We start from the raw sequence: 22,825 nt of genomic DNA on the forward strand, positions 1-22,825 counted from the left end.
ATCGTGGAAAAACTTTAAAATCTCTGCTTAATTTTCAATTAAATAAAATTATTATTAAATTATCAAATTTATCCGTGTTGCACATTCTCACCGTCCATAGTATATTTGTACCAAACAAGTTAACTCAAAAGTCAATCGATCTGGTCTATATAGCACCAAAATACACACACACACACACACACACACACACACACACACACACACACACACACACACACACACACACACACACACACACACACACACACATTCTTCTTTATTATTAATAGAGATTAATCATATTTTGGTGCCCACCGCGATCTTCTCCTAATAGTTAATTTCTAAACCGTTAGAGATAAGACATAAATTTCCAGCTGTAAAATGTCTTAAATGGAGTAAAGAATAATAGTTTATGCTGTGTTAGTAAACAAATGTTATGAAATTTAAAAATATTAAGAAATCTTTCTCCCGTTATACATTTATTTTATATAGTATCCCGGTCGCATTAGTCATGCGTAAATCTTCTTGACCTATTATTATTTTAAACAAAACAAAGCTCTATTCTTTTACGATAAAAACTGAATGAGTTATAAAACTTTGAATATTACTATTTTAGACGATTTTAACTGTTTAGTTTATTGGTCTGAAGAACGCTGTTTAGCGTCATATACAAGTTAAAATAGGTTAACGAGTTATTAAAGTGATTTCTTTCGATCACTTGATTTCAGGAGGTACTTGTTGCTGCTTCGAAAAGAGTTTCAATGTTAAATTATTTGCTTAGAAAAGATTTAATGCCTTATTGAGTATAAGTAAGGGAGTTAATAAAAACTTCAAATCGTTTAAGTATAAGCTTATTATCTAAACTAATAATACATCTAAAGTTTCCTAGTTAGCTAATAAATTTATGATATTAGAAATGCTTATTCACTTACCAGAGATCATTCAGTTCAAATCTTGAACCGATTACCGAAAAAGATAGAAAATGGAATTATTGAAATTGATATTTGAAAAGTGAACATTGGTTACGATAACATCAGTCTTAAAATTATAGTGGTGCACAAGGGCATATTTTTGTTGACGCATTAATGTATAACGTTTCAACTCTATTGATATACACTCATCGCTTCGCATATCATCAGATAAAAATTGGAATATCTTATTATAAGGTAAATTGTCATTCATACTGCTCTTTTTTTACTCGAAAAATATTAAAATCTTGACGGGTATCATCACAAGATGTGAAAGAGGTTTGTCTTTTGAAATCCAATCAATTATTTGTTCGTTTTCGCTAAGATTAACTTAAGATTCTGAACAATTATTTGAGGTAGTCTTCTTCTTCTAAGATTTGTCAATCATTGTACAGAAAAACAAAAACAAATCCACCTCAAGAAATTCAGGGATTTTTTCAAATTTACAAATTCTGAGGAGTACATCATTGCATAATAAAAACGGCACCATTTATGAAATGATTTTTTTTTCTCGAATTCCTTGGACAAATTAATGCAGTCCTGTTACTTACCTTATCTTCAAAATGAATGCAATACGAAAGAACGAATTAAAGAACAGTGTTTTCTTAATCTTAGCAAAAGTAAAATTAGATCGACTGAATTCAGTTAGTAATGTATGAGAAATTTCATTATGAACTTCTTACCACGAGCATCTGAAACCTTCCAGAGAATCTCCGCTATTTTCCACCGAAAAAGTAAAAAATTGCTTGAGGTGGGAAAAGTTATTTCTTCTGATCTGTAGGAAGTCTCATAGAACCATATTTCCAAAGATAATGCGTCATTAGGAAGATGCATTATCTTTCCCTTTCCTTTTCCAGACACTAGTATGAATAAGTCAAATCCTTTTCGAGTGTAAAATTGTTGTCACCTTTTGCTGGGGTAAATGTATGACTAAGATTTGAGCATTTTCATTCGTTTGGAGGTATACGTAAAACAAAAGCCGTGTCTGTGAATAGTTGGGTTTGAAACCTTCTCTTTTATGGAACGTCTTTTTATTTTAAAGAATTTTTCCAGCTTAGTTTTTATGAACAAGACATAGCAAAAGTGTATCGTAACTCTTTCCATTTTATTTTATATTATTTTATTTTTAAGAAAAAGTTTGAAAAATATTTCATTTATTTTTTGAAATTCACCACCCAGGATTTTCCGTTTTCTATACTCTAAATAAATTAGCTTATGTAAGCATTTTTCTTTCTTGAAACTTTGAAACTTCCTAGCTTGGTAATTCATTTATTTACTCATTTTTGAACACTTTTATTTCGCCATATGTAATTGTTTTGTTTTTTATCTTTCAGCATAGTATTGCGTAAAAATTGATTTTTGCGATATTATTGATATTCTTTGCATTTGTTATGTTCTGTATTTGATAAATAATTATGTGCATATTACCGAAGTGAAACCGTGCTGAAAATGTTCGAAATCGCATGTGAGAAACAATTTACCAAAATTCAGAGAAACAATCGTTGCTCTGCTTTTTCTCGGAGGCAAAGAGTCAAATATCCTCAAGCTGGTGAGGTGGTTCATGCTCTGTCTTTATGATGTTAAATGAAACGATTCTAAACTATTTATAACTATATTTCCTATATAGAACGAGTTGATTAAAAATATATGATCTGTTCCATAACCTCAGAGTTTAATTTTGTTACTCATGAGTGAAAAAACTATGAATGACATATTTTTGATTTTTTTTTCTACTAATCTGTACTTAGTGTAAATTTAGTTCTCTCGCTCGGATCTAAATATAATTCTGAACAAGTTTCTATTCAAAATGAAAATGTTGCTTAGTTTTCTTTGGTGCTGTTTATTAATATATTAATAATCTCCCTCATAACACATTCCTAATTTATTTGTGAACAACTTAACAGCTGAGATATTCCATTGAATTGATCCTCTCTTCATCCATCAAGCAAATAAGTAGTGCCTTCCAAGCCGTAACCGTGAAGCAGCGAATCAAGGTCAATGGTATTGAGCAGCGACGCATGGAAAAGGCAATTTTCAAATAGGTCTCCTTGACATTTGGGACTGAGCGCTTCTATTTTGTAGAACAATTAGTTTCGACCACATTTTGTTATGGCATCTGAGTCTTTATCAAATAAAAAGCCTGCTTACAATGACTTCAGTCAGGCCCTTCGCTTTTCACAAGACTTCTGGAAAATTCTCACCCAATTGCAGGTGTATCAAGATGTGGGTTTTGATTCTTTGTATTTCGTTTCATTTAAAAAAAGATATTCTTTTTTTTTTCTTTATATGTTTAACTCTTTCTAGCATTCTTGTCTTCTTTTTAGAGCACCGCAATTCAATACAAAATTTTTTGAGCGAGATGAGACTAAAGAAACATAACTTTTTGTTTATCAAAACCATTTAATTTAGGCTATTCACATTTTCTTTACAAATCAGCTAGTTCAGTCGGACAAACTATTAAAAGAACTCTCTTTCCAAGCCGAGAGATATGTAACAATTCTCACTTCTTACTTGAGAGCTCGCATCTTGAGTAAAAACTTCTTGAAATAAATTGCAAAACCATCTTACTCTAATTTGTTCAAAATACGTTCATTCTTTTTAGCTGTAAAAACTGCGAAAAACTCGTAACACTTTCTTGAGCTAAGAATGATCAAGTAGTTAGAAAAATCTTTATTCTTTATAAAATAATTCAGACTATATCATTCAAAATGCCAATACTTTAATTCATCTAATTTTCATTCATTATCTTCAAGGACTCTACTTTAGTGGCGATTTCGCCTGGTGGATTTTATGCACATCCAATATTTGGTACTATTGGGACACAACCTTTTGAAAAGTTTGCAACTTTGCAAGCTTATAGCTAAGTTTAGATGGTTTGAAATGGATTGGTGCACTGAAAATCTACATCGTACAGTGAAGTGCAAAAAATGGGCAAAATTCAAATTTATTACAAAAGTATTTTGCAACATTTTATATAGTTTCGATTAGCATATACTTTGCTCAGTTAAATTCACCATTATGGAGTATTGGTAAATACTTATTTCTTAAAAAGAGACGCTAGTATGAAATTACTAAGCCAGGTTGCCAGGTGTTTATTTAAATAATGAAAAGTTTGCGAACGAATTCTGATATGTTTGTATTTAAATGAAGCATTCCCGATACTTTTCGATCGGGAATCGGTACATCTTTGTAACCCTTACGTCGTGAAGAATTGTGTATTCAATTATATTTTAAGCAAAATTTGCGTATTTTGCTTATTATTGTAAGTTATTTAATTGTTACAATTTCTACATATCCGAAAAAAATGTATTTATGGATAATTTAAACATAAATGGATTTTCTTGCAATCCCTTTTTATACAACTTTTTGATATTAGTTGCTTTTTCAGCATCAATTTGATTTAATTAAATATTAAGAAGGCTGAAATAATATATTAGAAGCTGTTACAGTTATCATCTTTCGGTACCTTTGTTAATAATGTTTTTGCCATTTGAAAATTTTTTAATTTTTCTAAACTGGATTTCAAAGACATTGATTGAAATGAACTGTGTGTTTATTAATATTTAGTGTAAATTATGACTTTACATTTTGTAATATTCCAACATTTCAACTAAATATGTATTTGTTGAAATAACTCATTCAATTTCATGAAATTTAAGAAAGGATTCCGTTTCTACAATACATTAATCAGATTCAAATAACTCAAATGTTGGTGAAACGTCTTACTTCAAAAGGAAATTTTTCTCATTCAAGGAAGTTCAATTCATGTACAGAAGAAAGAAAAAAAAGTTCAAATAATAAAATTTCGTATACTCTTTCGTATGGGAAAAAAGAATAACAGATTCAGTTTAGTCGAATGCATTTATAAGAAACATCTTCCTTTTAAAATGAACATATATTTAAAATAAGTATCTACAAGCCAGTGAGAGTGTTAAATTACGTTACGTTTTACTTTACTTTGTTTGCCAATTTTAAATTATCATTTTTCATGAAATTTTACTATGATCAACAAGTACCAGGACAAGTGCTTCCATAAAACAAAAGATATCAATTTATTTATCAATATTTGTTGCCTCTCCTTTAACACATTCATCGCTAAGGATGAATTAGATAAAAACTCCATGAAAAAAAAAAACAAATATCAATAATGACAATATCAACAAATAAATGACAAAAGTAAAGGTATTCTTCAGATATGTATTAGAATGTTCAACCTATCTAAACTGGCATACAAGAGAAATTTTAGCCCACAGAAACATGTAATTGGAAGTATCTGAAAAACGAGATATCTCGTCGGTAGCGTTGAAAGTGTTAATTTCCTTCCACCATAATGCACTTCTACCAACTTTTTTTCGAATCCTCAAAACATGCCTTAAAGTAGCTTACATAATACCAAAAAATTTTCTTTTATTGCATCGACAGTGGCAAAACAGTGATACGAAAAGTTAGTTTCAATATGTAGATAAGAAAGCCGTGTGGTATCATATCAGGTAAATATGGATTTTCTGAAACCATTTTTTTATTAGAATTTACGAATAACATTGGTTCTTAGAGAAGAAGCATCATTGTAGCAGAAAATCCATGACTCTGATTACTTAAAATTTCCTGTTTTAAGTTTTTATTGGCTTCGTTTATAAGTTCACTATTCTGTTGCGAATGCTGTCATTTCTTAGAGTACTTAAGTACATGTTTTTTCTTTTGAATCTAATAGATCTCTCAAAATTATTTGATAGGAACCATATGATGTTGTAATTTGTCTCTCGACGATCACTAGGCTTCAAATTCTTTCATCCGAGTGACATGTTGATGATATGTCAGTGTCATTCAAATACGATGGATTTTCTGCCTTCTTTAAACTACTCAAATTCTCTTTTTGATAAAGAAGAATTTTTAAAGGCTTCTTGAATCATTTTAGATGTTTTTCGTTGCATTACAGTAACAAATTTCAATGTATATTCTTTGCTCAATTACATTCGCCATTTTAAAAATACTAAGTTAAGCGTCATTACATTAAGTTAAGAGTAAAAACATTTTATTTGAGTTGCTAATATTAAATTAAACGCTGAGTGTTGCCATATCTTTATTTAATTCGTGAAAATATTTGATAAGTTATCAATTATATATGCATTTTTTTAATGAATTTTTCCCGATTCTCTTTAGTCACAGTAGTATGTAATTTAAATAATTTATTTACAAGATCAAACTGGATTTCTTCGTCTGTTACATTTGGTGGAGCTAATTTGATTTGATTACAGTATTAGAAATTGTTTTAATTCGTTAAAGTTTGAAACATTGAAAACAAATTAATATTGCTTTGTTTTATATAAGGTGTTCCATTTTCCAAAATATAAAGAAAATGTTATTCAGTTTGCACTATAGTTTATAATATTTGTTTTGGTATTCAGTCACATTAGGGAATATCCTGCCTAGAATTTATTATGATTTTACTATTCCCATTGCTTGTTTGATTTATAGAAAATGTATTGAAGTATATTTTGCTATGGAAATACTGACATTTCTATGACTGAATTTTATAAACAAAAATATTGTTTAGTTCGTATGGCAACCATATTGTTATTTAATGCTGATTTATACATAATTTCTTAACAATATTTTTATATTTTTCAGCAGACTATATTATCAGAATATAAAACACAGTTCAAATAAATTATTTCATTGCAACAAATTCTGGAGCGGAACGAAATATTTGCTGTCGTAAATGAATAGCTTAAAATTGGCTATTATGCAAATGTTAAGCTGTTAATATACTAGTTAAGCTATTTTAAGTTTAAAAAATTGTAATAGTCTATGAAAATAAGAAATAGTAGTACATAAAAGAAAATTTTGCAACTTGTAATTGTGTATTTTCCCACGTTCAATTTTATTTTTAAAAAACGTTTTTTAAAGAAAAATTCGTTTTTATCATTTTGTATGCTATTTATAATTTGTTATATTTGATAAAACAATTAGACAACTCGTAAAATCATTGTCAGAAGAATATATTTGTATTGATCGGTTTATCTGGTTATCTAGATATAAGTACTTTTTTCCTCTCGTTTTCCTTCCTGCTAAAAAGGCATTGTACTTGGCTTTCTTTTAAAGAAACAAATCAGATTCCTTATTCTTGGATGAAATTTTCCAATGGATGCAATTGTTTTATTTTTCTATTTCTCGATAACTGTGAAATCTTCTATGACAATTCCAAACTCCATTAGCAATCGTGAAATCTTCGAGACATTGCTGTAAAAAATAATTGAAATTTTGTTAATGCGATTGGTCATAGTGGACTATCTTCATGATTTTTATCCATGTATTGTCAGCATCATCGGGCAGGAATGCCCAAAGCCACGAATATAGAATCTCGTTCCTATAAGTATACCATAGCTTTTACTTCGCACTTGTTCCATTAACTTTGATTGAAATGAAAATTTGATTTTTACTTTCGCTGAAAGAAATATTATTTTCGCTCCTTTATAGCAGCAACTTTAAGATACATGGTCAAACATTCGAGAATCCAATTAAACTCCTTAAGCACACCATATTCACATGGATCTCTTGCTTTTTGCTGAGAAGACATGCAAATATAATAGGGGTGGCATTAACCTTCTCACTGATACCCACAAGTAGGAAATTAATCTTCAGAAATTCTTTAGAACTAAATTTAAATGTTCTGTCCAAGTAGTACTTTCAATTTGTGTATCTACTAAAAATGAAAATCTTCATCAGCAAAGACTATAATTCTTCCAGTTTATTTACTTGCAGAAGAATCGGCTAGCGAGACACTCGGCGATTCTCCTTACTCGAATAGAAAGTTTTTTTCTTTTTAATAGCTGGTATATTTTCTATAGGTGTAGGTTTTGTGATCTTCACTCTTTGTACAATCCTTTTGGTTCCATGTAATGAACTTTTGACGAAAGATAGGATGGAAATTTTTATCAGAAACTCTTATCCAAAGTGGAGATACCACTAAGTAAATTTCTGAGACGTGAGAATGCATCAACCTTACGAGTTCCCCCTTTTGATATTCATTTCACGTTTCCACACATCTGTCTTAGGAAAAAGCAATTTTTGTTTTATTTTCTTGCCATTTTTCAAATGTTTTGATGTTTATTATCAACTTTGTTTCGAGATTGTTAATATCGATGCAACTTGCTATAAGCTGTTGATAGTTGTTTTTTATTTGTGATGTTTTGAAATCACAATATAACTATCCATGTTTAAAATCCATTTAAAATAATGCAGGGTGGGAGCCATCTCGCCGAAAAGAGCCCAAATAAGGAAAAATAACTTAGAATATATGTTCCGGTTTTTAAAGGGTAATTATTACGTTGGAAAAATGGTGGAATAAAACATTCATTCGTCATTTTCTTGTTAGAATGAGGAATATGTATTCACTGTTGCCAGTAATTGAGGTTTTTTTGCAAATTGATTTTCCTGGCAAAGTTAATTAAATTTCCTATAAATCTTTAATATACACGCAAATGCCAGTAATTAGCATTTTAAATGCCATTAATTATCCTCACGAATGCAATTGTTTTTTTAATATGGTGGTAGGTGTAATTAATGTGTTCAATTGCTGAAACCAATGTTTCTCATCCTTCGGTTAGCAGAAGTGTCCACGCAGCGTTTAGCAAATCATATCATAAAACAATCTTTGATTCCACACACCATCCAAACTTCAATTTAACCAAATTCTTTTTGAATCCGTTTTTTCACTATATGTATTTTAAACGGCAATTAAAAGCAAAATTATTATTTTAAAGTGATAAATGAAAATTCTATGATAATGTTTTCCTTACAATTTTATCAAATTGGAATGGCAATGAATGCAAGATAACTGAAAAAATGATTCATTATTAATCCATTACTTCTCTTTCAGATATGGAAGCAGAATGCTTTCCCACGGTATCCAGCGGGCCGTCCGAGTTTTCTGAAGACGTTTTGATCAAGCAAGAACCCGTTTCTCCTCCTCCTGCTACATCTCCTCGGATTTCGGCAATCTCTTCTCTACTGAACGCCCCCTCTCCGCCCTTGCACCCACATTCCTTATTGAAGCAGCCCACCATCGTCCTTGCTGCTCGGAAATCTTCTCGAGACCATCCCATTCTTTACCCCAAAGTTAGCATCAAAGTGGAGCCTTCGTTATCGAGTAAGGGTCATCTTTAGTTCGTACTGTGTTTCTGGTGAAAGTTGCCCGTTTCTTATGTATAAATGAACCAATCGTATACTCTTACTGAGTAACTTGACTTTAAACTTTAAATTCGAACTAACTTTATACAATGCATCACTAGCCTTACTGAATTCAGTTTTGATTATTTGACAATTATAACAGAACTGAATTATTGGCTGCTACCTCCAAATTTGGGCTGCAACAGCTAATGTTTTAACAAATGTCCTCACTTCTAAATACTTAATTCCTTTTACCGTGCTATTATAATTATTATATTTTTAAATCTTGCTAACAATATTTGAGATTGCAGATATTCATTAGAAAAGCAGCTCAGGAGAATCTTATTATTATTCGAATAAAATGGGAAGCAATCTAATTTTTGAAGTTCAGTGAAATATTGCTTTCAGAATAATAAGAGCGAATTTTCGAAACTTTTCTATATTTCAGAAGGAATTTTCCTCCCAAAAACTTTCATTGTTGCTATAACAAGAAGAGTTAGTTTTGCATACGTTGAAGTGAAAAAATCTTCGAAATCTGTTGTTTTTTTATAAAAATTAAACAAAGTCTATTAATATAAGATTGCATTTTTTTTACAAGTAGTGGTTTTTGGAAGATAATTAATATAATGATGTACAATCGGATCTTCTGACATTGAATCTAATTTAATTTAAACAGATGTTACCCGATGCCGTAACCGGAAGATAAAACATTTTTGAGTAAATCCCGAAATATTTCTTTAAACGAACAACAAAACTCCTCGAACCGCATCGTCTCGAGTAACGATTAGATACTTTAGATTGTTTAATTAAAATGTGTTGACTCTTATTATACATTTTCAAAAGATGTCGGCGGGCTTTCTTGCATCTGATTTGTAGAAACTAAAATATATTCTTAATTAAAATCTCTCTCTCAGCCAGTGGATTTCCGCTTCCACCGACTCCTCCATCTTGCAATGGCAGCGATTCGGAGGGCAGTTTGTCTCCGGTCCACGGGGGATCCTCGACATCTTCTCATCAACCGTCTTCACCTCAAGGTCTTCTTTGCGGCTCACCGTCGTCTAATTCATCGTCATCGACCCATTCCTCAGGCCATGCTATGGGTCGCAAATCCCATGCCAAGATAGTACTGCCGGTTTCATCGTCCAAACATTCGAATAGCCAAACAGCTCTCATAAGCAGTCAACCGGTGAGGAAACCGCACCTTGTCCTTTAATCTCAACCTCTTTTCTTTTACGAGCCTTTATATATTAATTCTGTGTAACACTATGGGATTAATGAAAAATATCTTACTAAATGTTGTAATTTTTATCAAAAAAAGTCATTGTTAATGTGGAGTTATTGAACATAAAATTTTTATTCTCTCAACCTATGTTGTATGTTTTCCTTTTTTAAGATCCGAAATGCATAAGAACTGGTTGATAAATTAAACTAATGAAGCTAAATAAGCTTAAATTAATCATCGACTTTTACTATTCATCATCTCTGATCGCATATAGAAAAATACTGACCTTTCCTTCTAATTTTTGTGCTCATATTCTTTTTTTCTATTTCAGAAAGGGGCAACTGGAGTTTTGCAACTCACCGATGAAGAAAAGCGAACTTTATTAGCCGAAGGCTATCACATTCCACAAAAATTACCCCTCACAAAGGCCGAAGAGCGTTCACTGAAGAAAATTAGAAGAAAAATAAAAAATAAGGTAGTTTTTTTTTTTCCTTAAATATTTGAAAACTTTAAGAAACCAATTTAAATACATTCTTTAATTAAATGATGCACAAATAGGTTTGGATAGTCTGTAAAAAAATTCTTCTGTAGATTTCTTGTAATATTGGAAAGATGAATTGAATTCTTAAAAAATTTAGCGATTTGCTAACAGGATAAAATATCAATTCATTTTCTTTTAAAATGGGCATTTTGATCATATTTTTCTTTTGCTATTTATTTTTCGATAAAATGAAATAATTGTACACTGATTTATTTTTAACATACATATCGTTTAACTTTGACAGATATCTGCTCAGGAAAGTAGACGGAAGAAAAAAGAATACATGGATGCTTTAGAAAAAAAGTAATCTTTTTCTCTCTTTAAATAGTGGCTCATTCTTTCTGTGAAATATTTGCATTTGATATATTTTAAAAGTAGTTTCTTGTAATGAAGATCAATTTTAACATCTTATTAAAACTAATGCATTAAATTTTTTTTATTTATTATAGAGTTGAGATACTGTCTAGTGAAAACAGTGAATATAAGAAGAAATTAGACTCATTAGAAGGAAATAACAAGTAAGAATTTTCTATTTTTGAATGTAGCAACATTAAGTTACCTTTTTTAATATAAAATTGTAGTTCAATCGCCTAAATTCGCGCTTTCTATCGGCAACCAAAATAATTTTGTGTGGAATATATGTAAAAGTGAAAAATGCGAATTTCATCATACTGTGTGAAATAAAATTTACTATGCTTAAAATCAATATTTTTAAGTACTTCTGGTTCGTTTGAATTATGTATGCATCCTTTATTAAACCTAGAATGATATCTTTATTTCTTCAGTTTTAATAAAACAAGAATGGAATTACAATAACTTGATCTCTTAGTAGTATATCTGTTGTTTCGTATATCGAATGATTTAATTTTTAAATCTGCAAAGTAATAATTGATTTGAAAGACTAATTATATGGTTACGCTGAACATGTTAGTTGTATTCTATGGACAGAAATAAAAATGAGTGTGAGAAATAGTACATAATCTAATTAGGAAGTTAAATAAATTCGTACATCTAAGTATTAAAACCAGAAAATTGTTTCCAACTTCGAAATATTGTTCTTTAGAGCAAAGTGATCTCGAGATAGGAATCACTTCTACGTTTTGTTATTGTATGTAATTACCTCTAAACGAAGTTAAAAATAAGATAAGTTCATGTTCATCTTGGATAAGATTTTTTTACCTAAAATTCTCATGCGAATTTGCTCTTCAGGTCTCTATTGTCTCAGCTCCAAAATCTCCAAGCCATTCTGAATGAGATGCCCAGCAAACGGTGTCGTAATGCTGCCACGCAGACCATTCCTAGTTCAAATGTAAGCAATCTTTTTTTAATAACTTCTGCTTCATATTTACTTTTTGACTAATGAATAAAGATCTAAAATGAAAATTATGTAGTAGCAGTGTATTGTCTTAAACAACAGCTTATTGTCGCGTTTCATAAAAATGTAGCAGCAGTGCATAAAGATGCCCTAGGCACCGAAGAGAATAAACCTTAATGCATACATCTCTTTTTAAAGCAAATTGTACCGCGACGAATAATTAATTTTTGACATTTAGTTTAATTTCTTTTTTTATTTACGTTTGCTAATTCGTCGATGTCAACCTTAGAAGTGAGTCGAAATAATCAAATGTGGTCCCGCAGCAACATACTCGTTACGTCACTGTTTTATGAAATAAATTGCCTCAACAAATACGAGTTATCTAGGTAAAATATCCCAGATCAACAGACAGAAAACTGATGAGGATAATAAATTGAAAAAAAAAAAAAGAAGCGAAAATGAATTGGAAAAAAAATTTCAATTCCGTTGTAAAATTCAATTAACTCTACTTTGTAAGCAATAATAATAATAATTAACTCCGATTTAAAGTTAGATCTAGATTTAGATACATAATCACATGTTTTGACAAAATATCAATTCTTGCAGAAAAATTAGTGTTCAATCCGATATATTAATCTCATGTACTTCATGTAAATGAGACTCGGCTTCTGTCCCCCAAATAAGTTATGTAGATACTGCTTTCATTTTGGTTTCATTTAAGTATTTTAATCACTCGAGTACTTAAATAGGAAAGCTGAGACACAGGATCAACAAGTGCTCTTGCATCCATCTTAGAATTCTTTATCATAACTCTTAAAAGTCATTAGCATTATAATTTGAACAGCATGATTATTAGTCCTAATTTTAGTAGACGCAGTAACAGCTTTAAAGTGTACTTATGTCGCTGTTTGGACACATAAAAATAAGGTGGGTTTGATCACTATGTATGCATTTATTTTTAAATTTTCAAGTTCTGGGTGTGTGTCTTGAATGCAAATAAATGAAACAAACCCCCTTCTGGGAGAATTTTTTCTTTTTCTCCTCAAGGGTTAATTTTCTTACTATAAAACAATCTTGGCTCTGATGTCTCTTGTGACACAAAAGACAATTGAAATACCTTCCACCAGTATGTCTAAATTCATTATGTTCACCAGAGCCGCAGCAAAGGTAATTTCTTGAGTACTATTCACGTTTAAATCCACATTTTTGTTGTGGCTGACTCCAAATCCAGTGAGAGCAAGCACCACTATTACCTTTCCAATGTTTTTCAAGAAGTTCATAAAACTTGTAAGAGATAGATGACCGTTCTTTTTGTCCGATTTTACACGGATTTTTTCCAACTCAGTAAAAATATTTTCTATGAGGTAGCATTTCACTATGGGTATCAGAAAATCTCCATATTTTTTTCGAGTTCTTTCTCAGCATTAAAATGCTTACTTACATTTCCGAGTTCTACTAAACTTTATAATGCTTTACATATATTTCCGAGTTCTTTCTCAGCTTTATAATGCTTTACATACGAATTCGTCGCGTAAGGGCAGAAGACCAGTTGTAGCTCAATTACATGTAACGTTGTTCTTTCCAATTACCTACAGTTTAATGTATATTTGAACTAGCAAATCCTGACGTCCCAAACATTCCTTTAGTAGCTGCACTGATTTCGAATAATTCACCGCCGTAATTGATAAGCTCTCAACGACTGACTACTTTGGATTTTTGGAACTTTGCTTGGAATAAATTTTGAAATTTTCCTTCTGCAGGCAAACTTGTATTCAAATGAATTTTTTAAAACATACTATGAAAATCCTAAAAATTCTGCAGCATCACTCGAAGATTCAAATGAAAAATTTCGAAAAAAAGAGCTTTCGCTTTTCAGTTGCATTTTTCTGCATTAGCAGCATCTCCGAATTTACAATCAATTTTCGCTGCTATTACAAAATATCGATCAGAATATTTTGCATCTACTTTCGAATCCTTTATAAAAGCTTTTGGATTTTCTAATTTCAAAAGTTCGTTCGAGTTTCTTCATGTTACTTAATGTTTTAATTTATATATTTGGGTTCTTCAAAAACTAAAGGATTACGTTTTAAGTTGGGTTACTGTACATGTTTAAAGCTCCATTAATATATACAGTTATGATTATAGATACAAAAAACAGTAAGTTGAACCTACACGCTGTTCAACGATCTTACAAACTATTTTTCAAAATCGAAATGGTTTTCGAATCCATATCTTCTCGTTCGTGGATCTTAAGACAATTGAGAATATCAAAATTTATATAATATTAAAGTCCATTTTTAAGCTATAACAACTGTATGAATAATTTGTTTAAAAAAATTATTACGTACTGTCAGTAGTAAAAACATAATAGTCGTAAAACGTAATAGTTACGTAGTCAGTAGTTGTTGAATTTCTGATTCTTACTCGTCAAATTCTGTTTTGTATATAGTATACAATTTAATATTATATTATGATATGACACTATATGGCTGATTTTGCTTGAATTCTTTTATGTAATCGACTACATGCAATATTCTTCTGTATTTTTGAAATGCTGATACTTTGTTAAGAAATATTCTTTAGAAATATTAAAGAAATTCGTAAGAAGTTTGATAAAAACTCTTAGAATAACAAAGTGCTATACAACCATCAAAAACTAACTGCAGCTTCAGTCATAAAAATTAGTCATATTTGCTTTTGTTAAATTTCAAGAATGTATAGTATACACTATAATTAATTAAGAATATGGAGGGTCATTATAATTAAAATTCCACTTACAAAAGGCTGTAAAAAATGAATTACTAATAAGAATGATTTATTTCATCTGAATATACGTAAAACAATGGAATTTTGTTTTGCAAAAAAAATAGTTCAAATATTGACCGAAAGATGGCGGTATACTAGTAACAAGATGCTAAAAAGCAATTGCCTTAAAAGACATCATTTAATTAGCATCTTAAAAATATGACATTCGCACCGCTCATCGCCCTTGTGATAAAAAGGCAGAGAACATGGAATAGCAGGAACTGCGAGTCCGAGAAGAGGTAGTAAGTGAAAGATCAGGCTTTACTTGCGAAGCTTTTTTACAAGAACGGTGATGTGCGGCAATTGCATTACAGAAATTACAGGCATTAAAGGATTTAAGAAACTGCTTTTGGTCCGATGATTGTATTTGGCCTGAAAAATTGATTGACCTGAAAATTGAAATTGATAAATTCGAAGAGACTGATTTCTTTGACGCGAAATATGTCTGAAAGAGGAAAACAATTACTTTGACATCAGTGAAAGGATATAGCTACAGCATTGCAGGAAGCGTAATGGAATGCTTTGAGAGCGCCCTGTGTAAGAGTAAGTTCCCGATCATTAGATATGCCTATCAGCATGGTTCGCAAAATACCCTGTAATACTTTCCATTCGTGTGCAGGAGTTGCTTCCTGCTGACCTTCAGAAACGAAAAGAAATAATCCTACAATTTCTTGCTTGAATGGTACTGGAGAATGCATGACCATGAACATTTTGTGTGCAGAACGAAGTCCATTTCCATCTGCAAGATTTTCTCGGTACTCAAAACTTCAAAATATGGACAAGAAAGAATCCTTTCCAAATGCAACCATTGCTTCTTCAAGAGGCAACTGTGTGGTGCAGGTTTACGGTAGTATTGATCGTTAGCCCTTACATTTTCAAGAAGATTGATTATTCGGATTTTGTAATCTGTACAGTCAATGGAGTATGTTATGAATCTTTTTTGCATAACCAGCTCATTCCAGCACTGCAACAGCAAAGATGTGTTGATAGCTTTTTCTGCTAGATGGTACTTCTCGGCACATTACAACGCCAGTGAAACTGCTGTTGAATCTACATTTTGGAATTGACAGAATTATAAATTTCCATTTCCCAACACCCTAGCTGATACATCACCTTTGAGACTTCTGGCAGTAGGATTACCTAAATGATGTTGTGTACGGGGATTGTGAACTTTGGGGAATTGAAAATACGCATTACTCAACACATCTCACAATATCTCCGACCTGTTGTGTAACTTGCAATTTTGCGCTTTCAGCTCGTAAAAGAAAACGGTGGACAGCATATTTTACATTTCTTAAGTAAATCGTTGCTGACACTCTTTTCTTAATGGTTTCATCAGTTTTTTTCTATGGTTTTTGATCTAAGGACAGTTAAAATCGATTTCATTTTTTACATTTTCTCCGATTTTTGGCCTAGGAACGATTAAAAACCAATTTTATTTTTATTTTCCTACACGTTTTGTACTATGTACAATTAAAAAAAAAATTTTTATGCGCTGTGGTACCACCTTATAATGGATGCGCTTTGAACAAAGAATGCCACAACAACAGGTCACGTCTTTTGATTAGCATCTTATGACGAGTACACTGTCATCTGTCGGTCAATTTTTGAAGTTTATTCCCCCAAAACAAATTTTTATTGCTTTATGTATACTCGGATGAAAAATCCGGTCATTCTGACTAATGGTTTTTATTTTGCACAGCTTTTTGAAATGCAACTTTAATTATAATCATACTGTCTATAAAAGATTTTCAGATTAGAAATAGATTCTTCAACTTTTTGGTGCTTATTTTTTTTCTCTTTACTTGCTAGTTCATACGTCCGAGTTTAATCGAGATGAAAATATTTTTATGCTGTGTATTAACAAAATATTGTCAAGAAACATTTATTTATTATCCTTTTGTATTAATAAGAAAAATATTAAAAACTCTAAAAATTATAAAAAGATAAAAAATGTATGAAATGATACAATATTAATGCACCCTCAAATAATTGTATATTAAAAAAAAACAAAGTATATTTTCTGTGAAAAATACAAAATAATAATGTAATATTGCAGAAGTTATGTTTACATCTTTTGGTTTCAATTAATACATTTTAAAAAAATCTATCTGTTTGTTATAGAATGTGAATAACATTATAAGTGTGTGTCTCTTGGCACCCAAAATTCGCAAAAAATCCATTTCTTCACCTTACAAATAAAAAAGTGGAATTTATTATCTCAGTATATGAAAAACAATTGCAGAAAAATCTAAATGGAATCCCCTCCCCACTGCGATTGTGCATCAGCGATTGTTTAAGTGTTCCAATAAATAGTATGTTTGCTTTCTATTTACGACCGAAAGAAAATATGTTTTGGAGGAATAAGAAATAAATCTATTTAAAATGAAATGCCTTTTAAGTCTATTAAGAAATTTAGTTTCTGTCATTTAAAGTCTTTCTGCTAATAAATATAATCCTTCCTGTAATTTTGAAATGAAACATCATTATACTTTTAGGCGTTTAGTACTCATTACATGACTAAGAACTAATAAAGTATGTTACTTATTTGATTTATGTATTTCATTTCTTTTAAATTATTTTTGTTTCCTTCCGAAGTATTTTTTATTGATTTTTAATCATTTAAAAAAAATCGCTCCCAGTAGATTCTGTTTCTTATACTTTGTTTCAATTTTAGTCTGTGAGGCACAATGGTTCTAGTAGATCAGAAATGTCTACTGAATTATTTGAAAGCACAGATGGTGAGTAAAATTTGTTTCACTATACAAAACTTATTGATATTTTTGGCTTTGGAAATTTTTAATGACTTATTCTTTAATATTTTTCTTCTTAGCCAAAGGAAGATAGCGACTTGATCTTGAGAGAGAGAGAGTTCTTACGCATTCCAGTAAGTTTTCTTCTCCTCTTAAAATGGTAAATGCAGTAATCAAATAATAATTTTTATATTTGATTTTATTTTTATTTCATTCTAATTAAATAAAGAACTTCATTCATGGCAATATTTGTAAGTCTCCAAAGCTTGAAACTATAAATTTAGAATTACTAAAAGTTGTTTGAAATGCCTTTAAAATTGTTCATTGGTTCACTTGTTAAAAATGTACAAATTTTTGAAAATTGTTACCATAATATTGATTTTTTTTCCCCCAGAGACTTGGAGTGTTCTGAAGCAACTTTTGCCTTTGTTGTGTCAAAAGAATTGAAATGTTTTGTGCTTTTCTTTTATATGATCCATTGCATCCAGAGACTAAGCTTTGACTCCATATTTTGAGGGAAATGCATTTTGTCCCATGGTTTCATAATGTGTTTAAATGGACCAGCTTCAGAATTTGAACTCTTTTGCTATTGATTCTAACTTGCAGCCAAAATCGTCAATGATGTTTTCCTTTGTTATGTTCTCATGTTCCAGATTGTATGATGCTGTTGTATTGTTTGTCATAATTATATTTGTTTAAATTCTTTATAGGTTTATAGAGGCAGTTTAGTACTAAACGTGTACTTTTGGGTTATATAAAACTAAATCGAGTCATGATAATGACAGTAAAAATCTATGTGCATTCATATCATCTTACTATGTTGGTTTAAAGTTATGTTTACTATACTTTTTGAAAAAGATAGTTTTAAGATTTTGAATCTTCTTTTCTTTCGCTAACAAAATCATAAGAGATAATTATCATTCGTTTCATGTGTGTAATCTATTGGTTCTATCATATTTATAAGGATAATAATAAGCATATTATTCTTCTGTACTTTGTAATATTCATAGGGGAATAATCTTGTTCTCATAGATTACTGCTATAACTATAATATATATATATATATATATGCCCATGATTAAATATTTATCTATCGTACTTTTTAAACTATTTTGAACTTTAAAATATATATAATTATATTCAACTATATATTTTGATCTTGATTGCTTTTGCTGAACCATTCTTTAAAATTATTTTATTTTCCGAGGGAGTAAAATATCACCTACTTCGTGGGGATTGAATTCTTTTTAGTATAAATACTTTTTTTCCCCACTGCTGCGAAACACATTTATAGAGCTATCGCAACTTATACAAACTTACTTATTTTATTTAAAAATTCTTTTCTTTCTATATTTTTGTGAGTTAAATGGACATATATATAATCTTGGGCGCGTAAAATTGAAATATTACTTCCTAATCTTTGTAAAATCCCTTTGATTCTGATTTCGTTTTATTCCAGAATTTTGTCTTTAATTAATTCGGAAATTTTAATTAATTAAATTTAATTAATGAAGAAATTTAAATGTAATTAAAAAATTTACAGGTATTAAATATGTTTATATTAACATTTTTGATAGAATATAAATTGAAAAGTATGAATTTCTATGTGAACACACATCTTAGAAATGGATGACGAACTTTCATTATGAAGGATTTTGTGTAATCAATGAATATTTATTGAAACATTTGTGTAATTTTAGCACTAATGAATTGACTTTGGATGGTATATAAGGAATTTCTGTAAAATGGAACATATCGGATACTGCTGTAGTATTGTTTTTATAATTGATGATTCTCTTTTTTTCATTTGAAAATGATTATCCTGAGAATTATCACTTAACGCAGGAGATTTTAAATCGAGTACGAAATATATCAACAGTCATAAAATCATTGCTAGATAATTGTTGCAGAATCCGAAGTAAAAATTGTGCTGTAGCGTAAAATTTACTGTCGGAGGTTAAACTCTTTTAACGATATTCAAGTAAACAACTAATGAGTGCCAAATTCATTCTGTTTCTTATTTTTTCCAAATATATTATTTTAATCCTCTATTTTAAAGAGGTAGAAACGAAATTTCGCAATTGCAGTTGTGATTCCTTGAATTAATCGTTATTTTTCTAACGAAATATTGAGCAAAATTAAATTAGCAAAAATTGTTCGCCTTTCAGATTAGATTACAAAAGAGGATTTCGTATAAAAACTTCTTTAATGATTGAATTTCTTTGTTTTGACAATCAAATAAGATAATTTCTGAAAGTGTATCCATTTTTGGATGAAATTACACGGATATTTTTAGTCTGAAATGTTTAAAAATATTTTTGACAATTTAAGGAATTTGTTTTTCATCTATAGAACTTTTAGTACAGAAAATTTGGATGGGAAAAAAATAAAATTACTAAATATTAGGATGTCAAATACATAATACTCCCCTTTGCATTTTTAGCATTTGTGGCACACACCTTGTGGGTTCAGTCATTTATTAACTTGCCTTTTTTTCCACAATGGTATGAAAACTCTATTTTTGATTTTCAATCTATCTTTTTATGCATTGTACATATCATTAAAAAAATACATTTTTCTTGATAAGACCAATTTCAGTTTGTTTGAAGAAAAGTACTTATGTTTGTGAAAATGGCCGTGCTTAATATGGCCTATATTTACTGAGCAACTAGTCTATATGCACTAATTTTTATATATGTTAGCTTAATGGTAAAGGTTGATGTTTTTTTCCTGGGTCGATAATACTAGGTCGTAATTTATGTGCAATGTTTTCATTATAATGTAGCTTTTAATTATGAGAGAAAACTGGACAGATATATACTTTGATGAAGAGAATAGTTGACTCTGGATTTAAAAGAAGTGTTGACCAATGATCAAGTAAATTCTATAAATTCGTTTCAGTTTACAAAAATCATTGGAATGGAAATGTGTAATGGTTCACGATAAACGTGGAATATATTTATTTTTAAATAGATGCTTCGTCTTGATAACTTTTAATGCATATATATTTCTTAAAAGTATATCTACTGTGATCAACACTTCAGAAAAATCCTGAGGAAAATTCTATTTTTGACAGGCTTCATCAAAAGGTTTATTTTTTGGGCAATATATTTAAATGTTGATAAAATTGTCGCCATGTCCTTTTATGTGACTTAACATTATATATAAAAATATAGAATAAATAAATATATATATATATATATATACATATACATACTATATATTATAGAAAGACAAATACCTATGTTTTAAATTCATTTGAATCATTGGTCATAAATGAAATATCCTATTCATTTCATATGGAACATATATATATCTGCATTGTCACATTCCAAGTTCCTGTTATTCAACACATTATGAAATTAGTATTTTATTAAAAACTGTTGTAACTCATTTTACATTGTTTTCATAACTGTGTTTTTGAGACAGAATTATACTTTTTATTTACTTTTTAAGCATATTTAGTGCAATTATATATAACAAAAAGTTTATTTGAATAGAAATTACGGATTTGTTTAAGATGTACAAAATTACATTTATTTATTAGAATTCATTAAATAGTGATCGTCCTGAATATTTAGAGATGTAGATATTTATTTATTGGTTGTAAATTCAGATTATTTTTTATTTCATGAGTTTCACTAATTTATTAAAAGTTTCCATATGAGAAGTTGATTCGTGAGATGAAAATGTTTTGAATCTCAGTGAGTCTATAAAAAAAATCAAAATATTTAAAAAATCTATTTTATAAGAGTTTCTTTTACAGATTGATATTATATGAAATTAAAAAGCATGATTTCTTTTTAAAATATTGCTGTGACATTTTGTCTTTGGTATGCTTCTGTACAAATGTTTTGTATAATAAAATATGAATTGTAGCTGTTGATGCTGATATATCATCTGAATAAAAATAAATGCTTTAAATGTGGGTAATTAGTTTGAATTATTATATGAAAAAATGACATGACCATTTAAGAATCTAATGCAATGAATAATTAAGAAAGTTGTGTTTCTAGCATCAGAAGTTCCTTACACAATACCCATGAGTAATTTGATTTCTCTTCTTAATCTCACTACTTAAACGCTAAGGATCTAAATTGGAATGATTTATTAAATGACTCTAGAGGCTCTCAAATAGTTCACATACTTTTAAAAAGGAGAAAAAAATCCTTTAAAGTTTGCAAAATGTAGCATGAAATCAGGAACTCCAATTTGATGTTGCATTTTACCAGTTTTCCCCTCTTAAGGCCCTCTTTTAGAAAAATTTTGCACTTGAACTTAATGCCGGAAGCCTTGTACACATTTCAAAGATTTTTTAAAATCATTTCCCTACCAATCTTTTAGCCGACGAACAGTTCTTTTATCTTCATAAATTTCACCTTGAAGAAAATCCGTCATTATTAGTATGTGCAAGTTCTGCACATTTTTACCTTATGATCAAAATAAATCGCATAAGGACATTGTCATTATTTTCCCTTCCACTGGCTAAAAAAACCTACAGTTTAATCTTATAACTTTAAACGAGCGACTCGTGTGTGTGTGTGTGTGTGTGTGTGTGTGTGTGTGTGTGTGTGTGTGTGTGTGTGTGTGTGTGTGTGTAATGACATACTCTAATTTCAATTTAATAAATTCCCCCGGTTTTATTTTAATTTAGCCCATAGTAACTTCATTCTAAAATATTCTATTATTTCCTGATCTAATTCCACTATCTGTACTTAATTCATGAGAAGCTTTGTAAAATTGCTGAATCGGCTAAAAGCCTAACTTTCCCACACTCCGAGTGAAGGAACAAAATACCGCTGACGTGAAAATTCTTTTTTTTAAAAGATTCCTGAGTTTCCCTTGCCTCGTCGGTGCGTATCGCGAAAATTCCTACCGAAATCTTATTGTATATAAGCGCCATGAAGAAATATTTTCCCTATCAATATCTCAGGTTATATAAGACCAGGGATAAAATGTTCAAGAGCTTTTCCCTCATTTCTTTCTGTGTTGTGTATGTTCTCGTCGCTTGTACATAATGATTGCGTCTCCAAGATGAAATAAAACGGACGTCATGAAATCTAGTCTAGTCTT

General features: G+C 30.0%; 1 protein-coding gene across 4 annotated transcripts in view; it reads left to right on the forward strand.

The window, feature by feature from the left end:
* Nucleotides 1-21,681, forward strand: part of LOC129960106 (cyclic AMP-responsive element-binding protein 3-like protein 2) — a 144,728-nt gene extending 123,047 nt beyond the window's left edge. For 3 of the 4 annotated variants that reach the window (XM_056073231.1, XM_056073229.1, XM_056073232.1), the window contains 9 exons: nt 8,827-9,096; nt 10,031-10,302; nt 10,670-10,813; nt 11,124-11,182; nt 11,329-11,397; nt 12,089-12,188; nt 17,677-17,740; nt 17,833-17,886; nt 18,147-21,681. In XM_056073231.1, the coding sequence (XP_055929206.1) occupies nt 8,827-9,096; nt 10,031-10,302; nt 10,670-10,813; nt 11,124-11,182; nt 11,329-11,397; nt 12,089-12,188; nt 17,677-17,740; nt 17,833-17,846 (992 nt within the window). In that variant the 3' untranslated portion in view covers nt 17,847-17,886; nt 18,147-21,681. Of the gene's footprint in view, nt 1-8,826; nt 9,097-10,030; nt 10,303-10,669; nt 10,814-11,123; nt 11,183-11,328; nt 11,398-12,088; nt 12,189-17,676; nt 17,741-17,832; nt 17,913-18,146 lie in introns of all 4 variants that reach the window. The other variant, XR_008783532.1, reaches the window with a different exon arrangement.
* Nucleotides 21,682-22,825: the final 1,144 nt, after the last annotated feature.

The sequence above is a fragment of the Argiope bruennichi genome, chromosome X2 (genome assembly GCF_947563725.1).
Source record: "Argiope bruennichi chromosome X2, qqArgBrue1.1, whole genome shotgun sequence".
NCBI classification, from domain to species: Eukaryota; Metazoa; Arthropoda; class Arachnida; order Araneae; family Araneidae; genus Argiope; species Argiope bruennichi.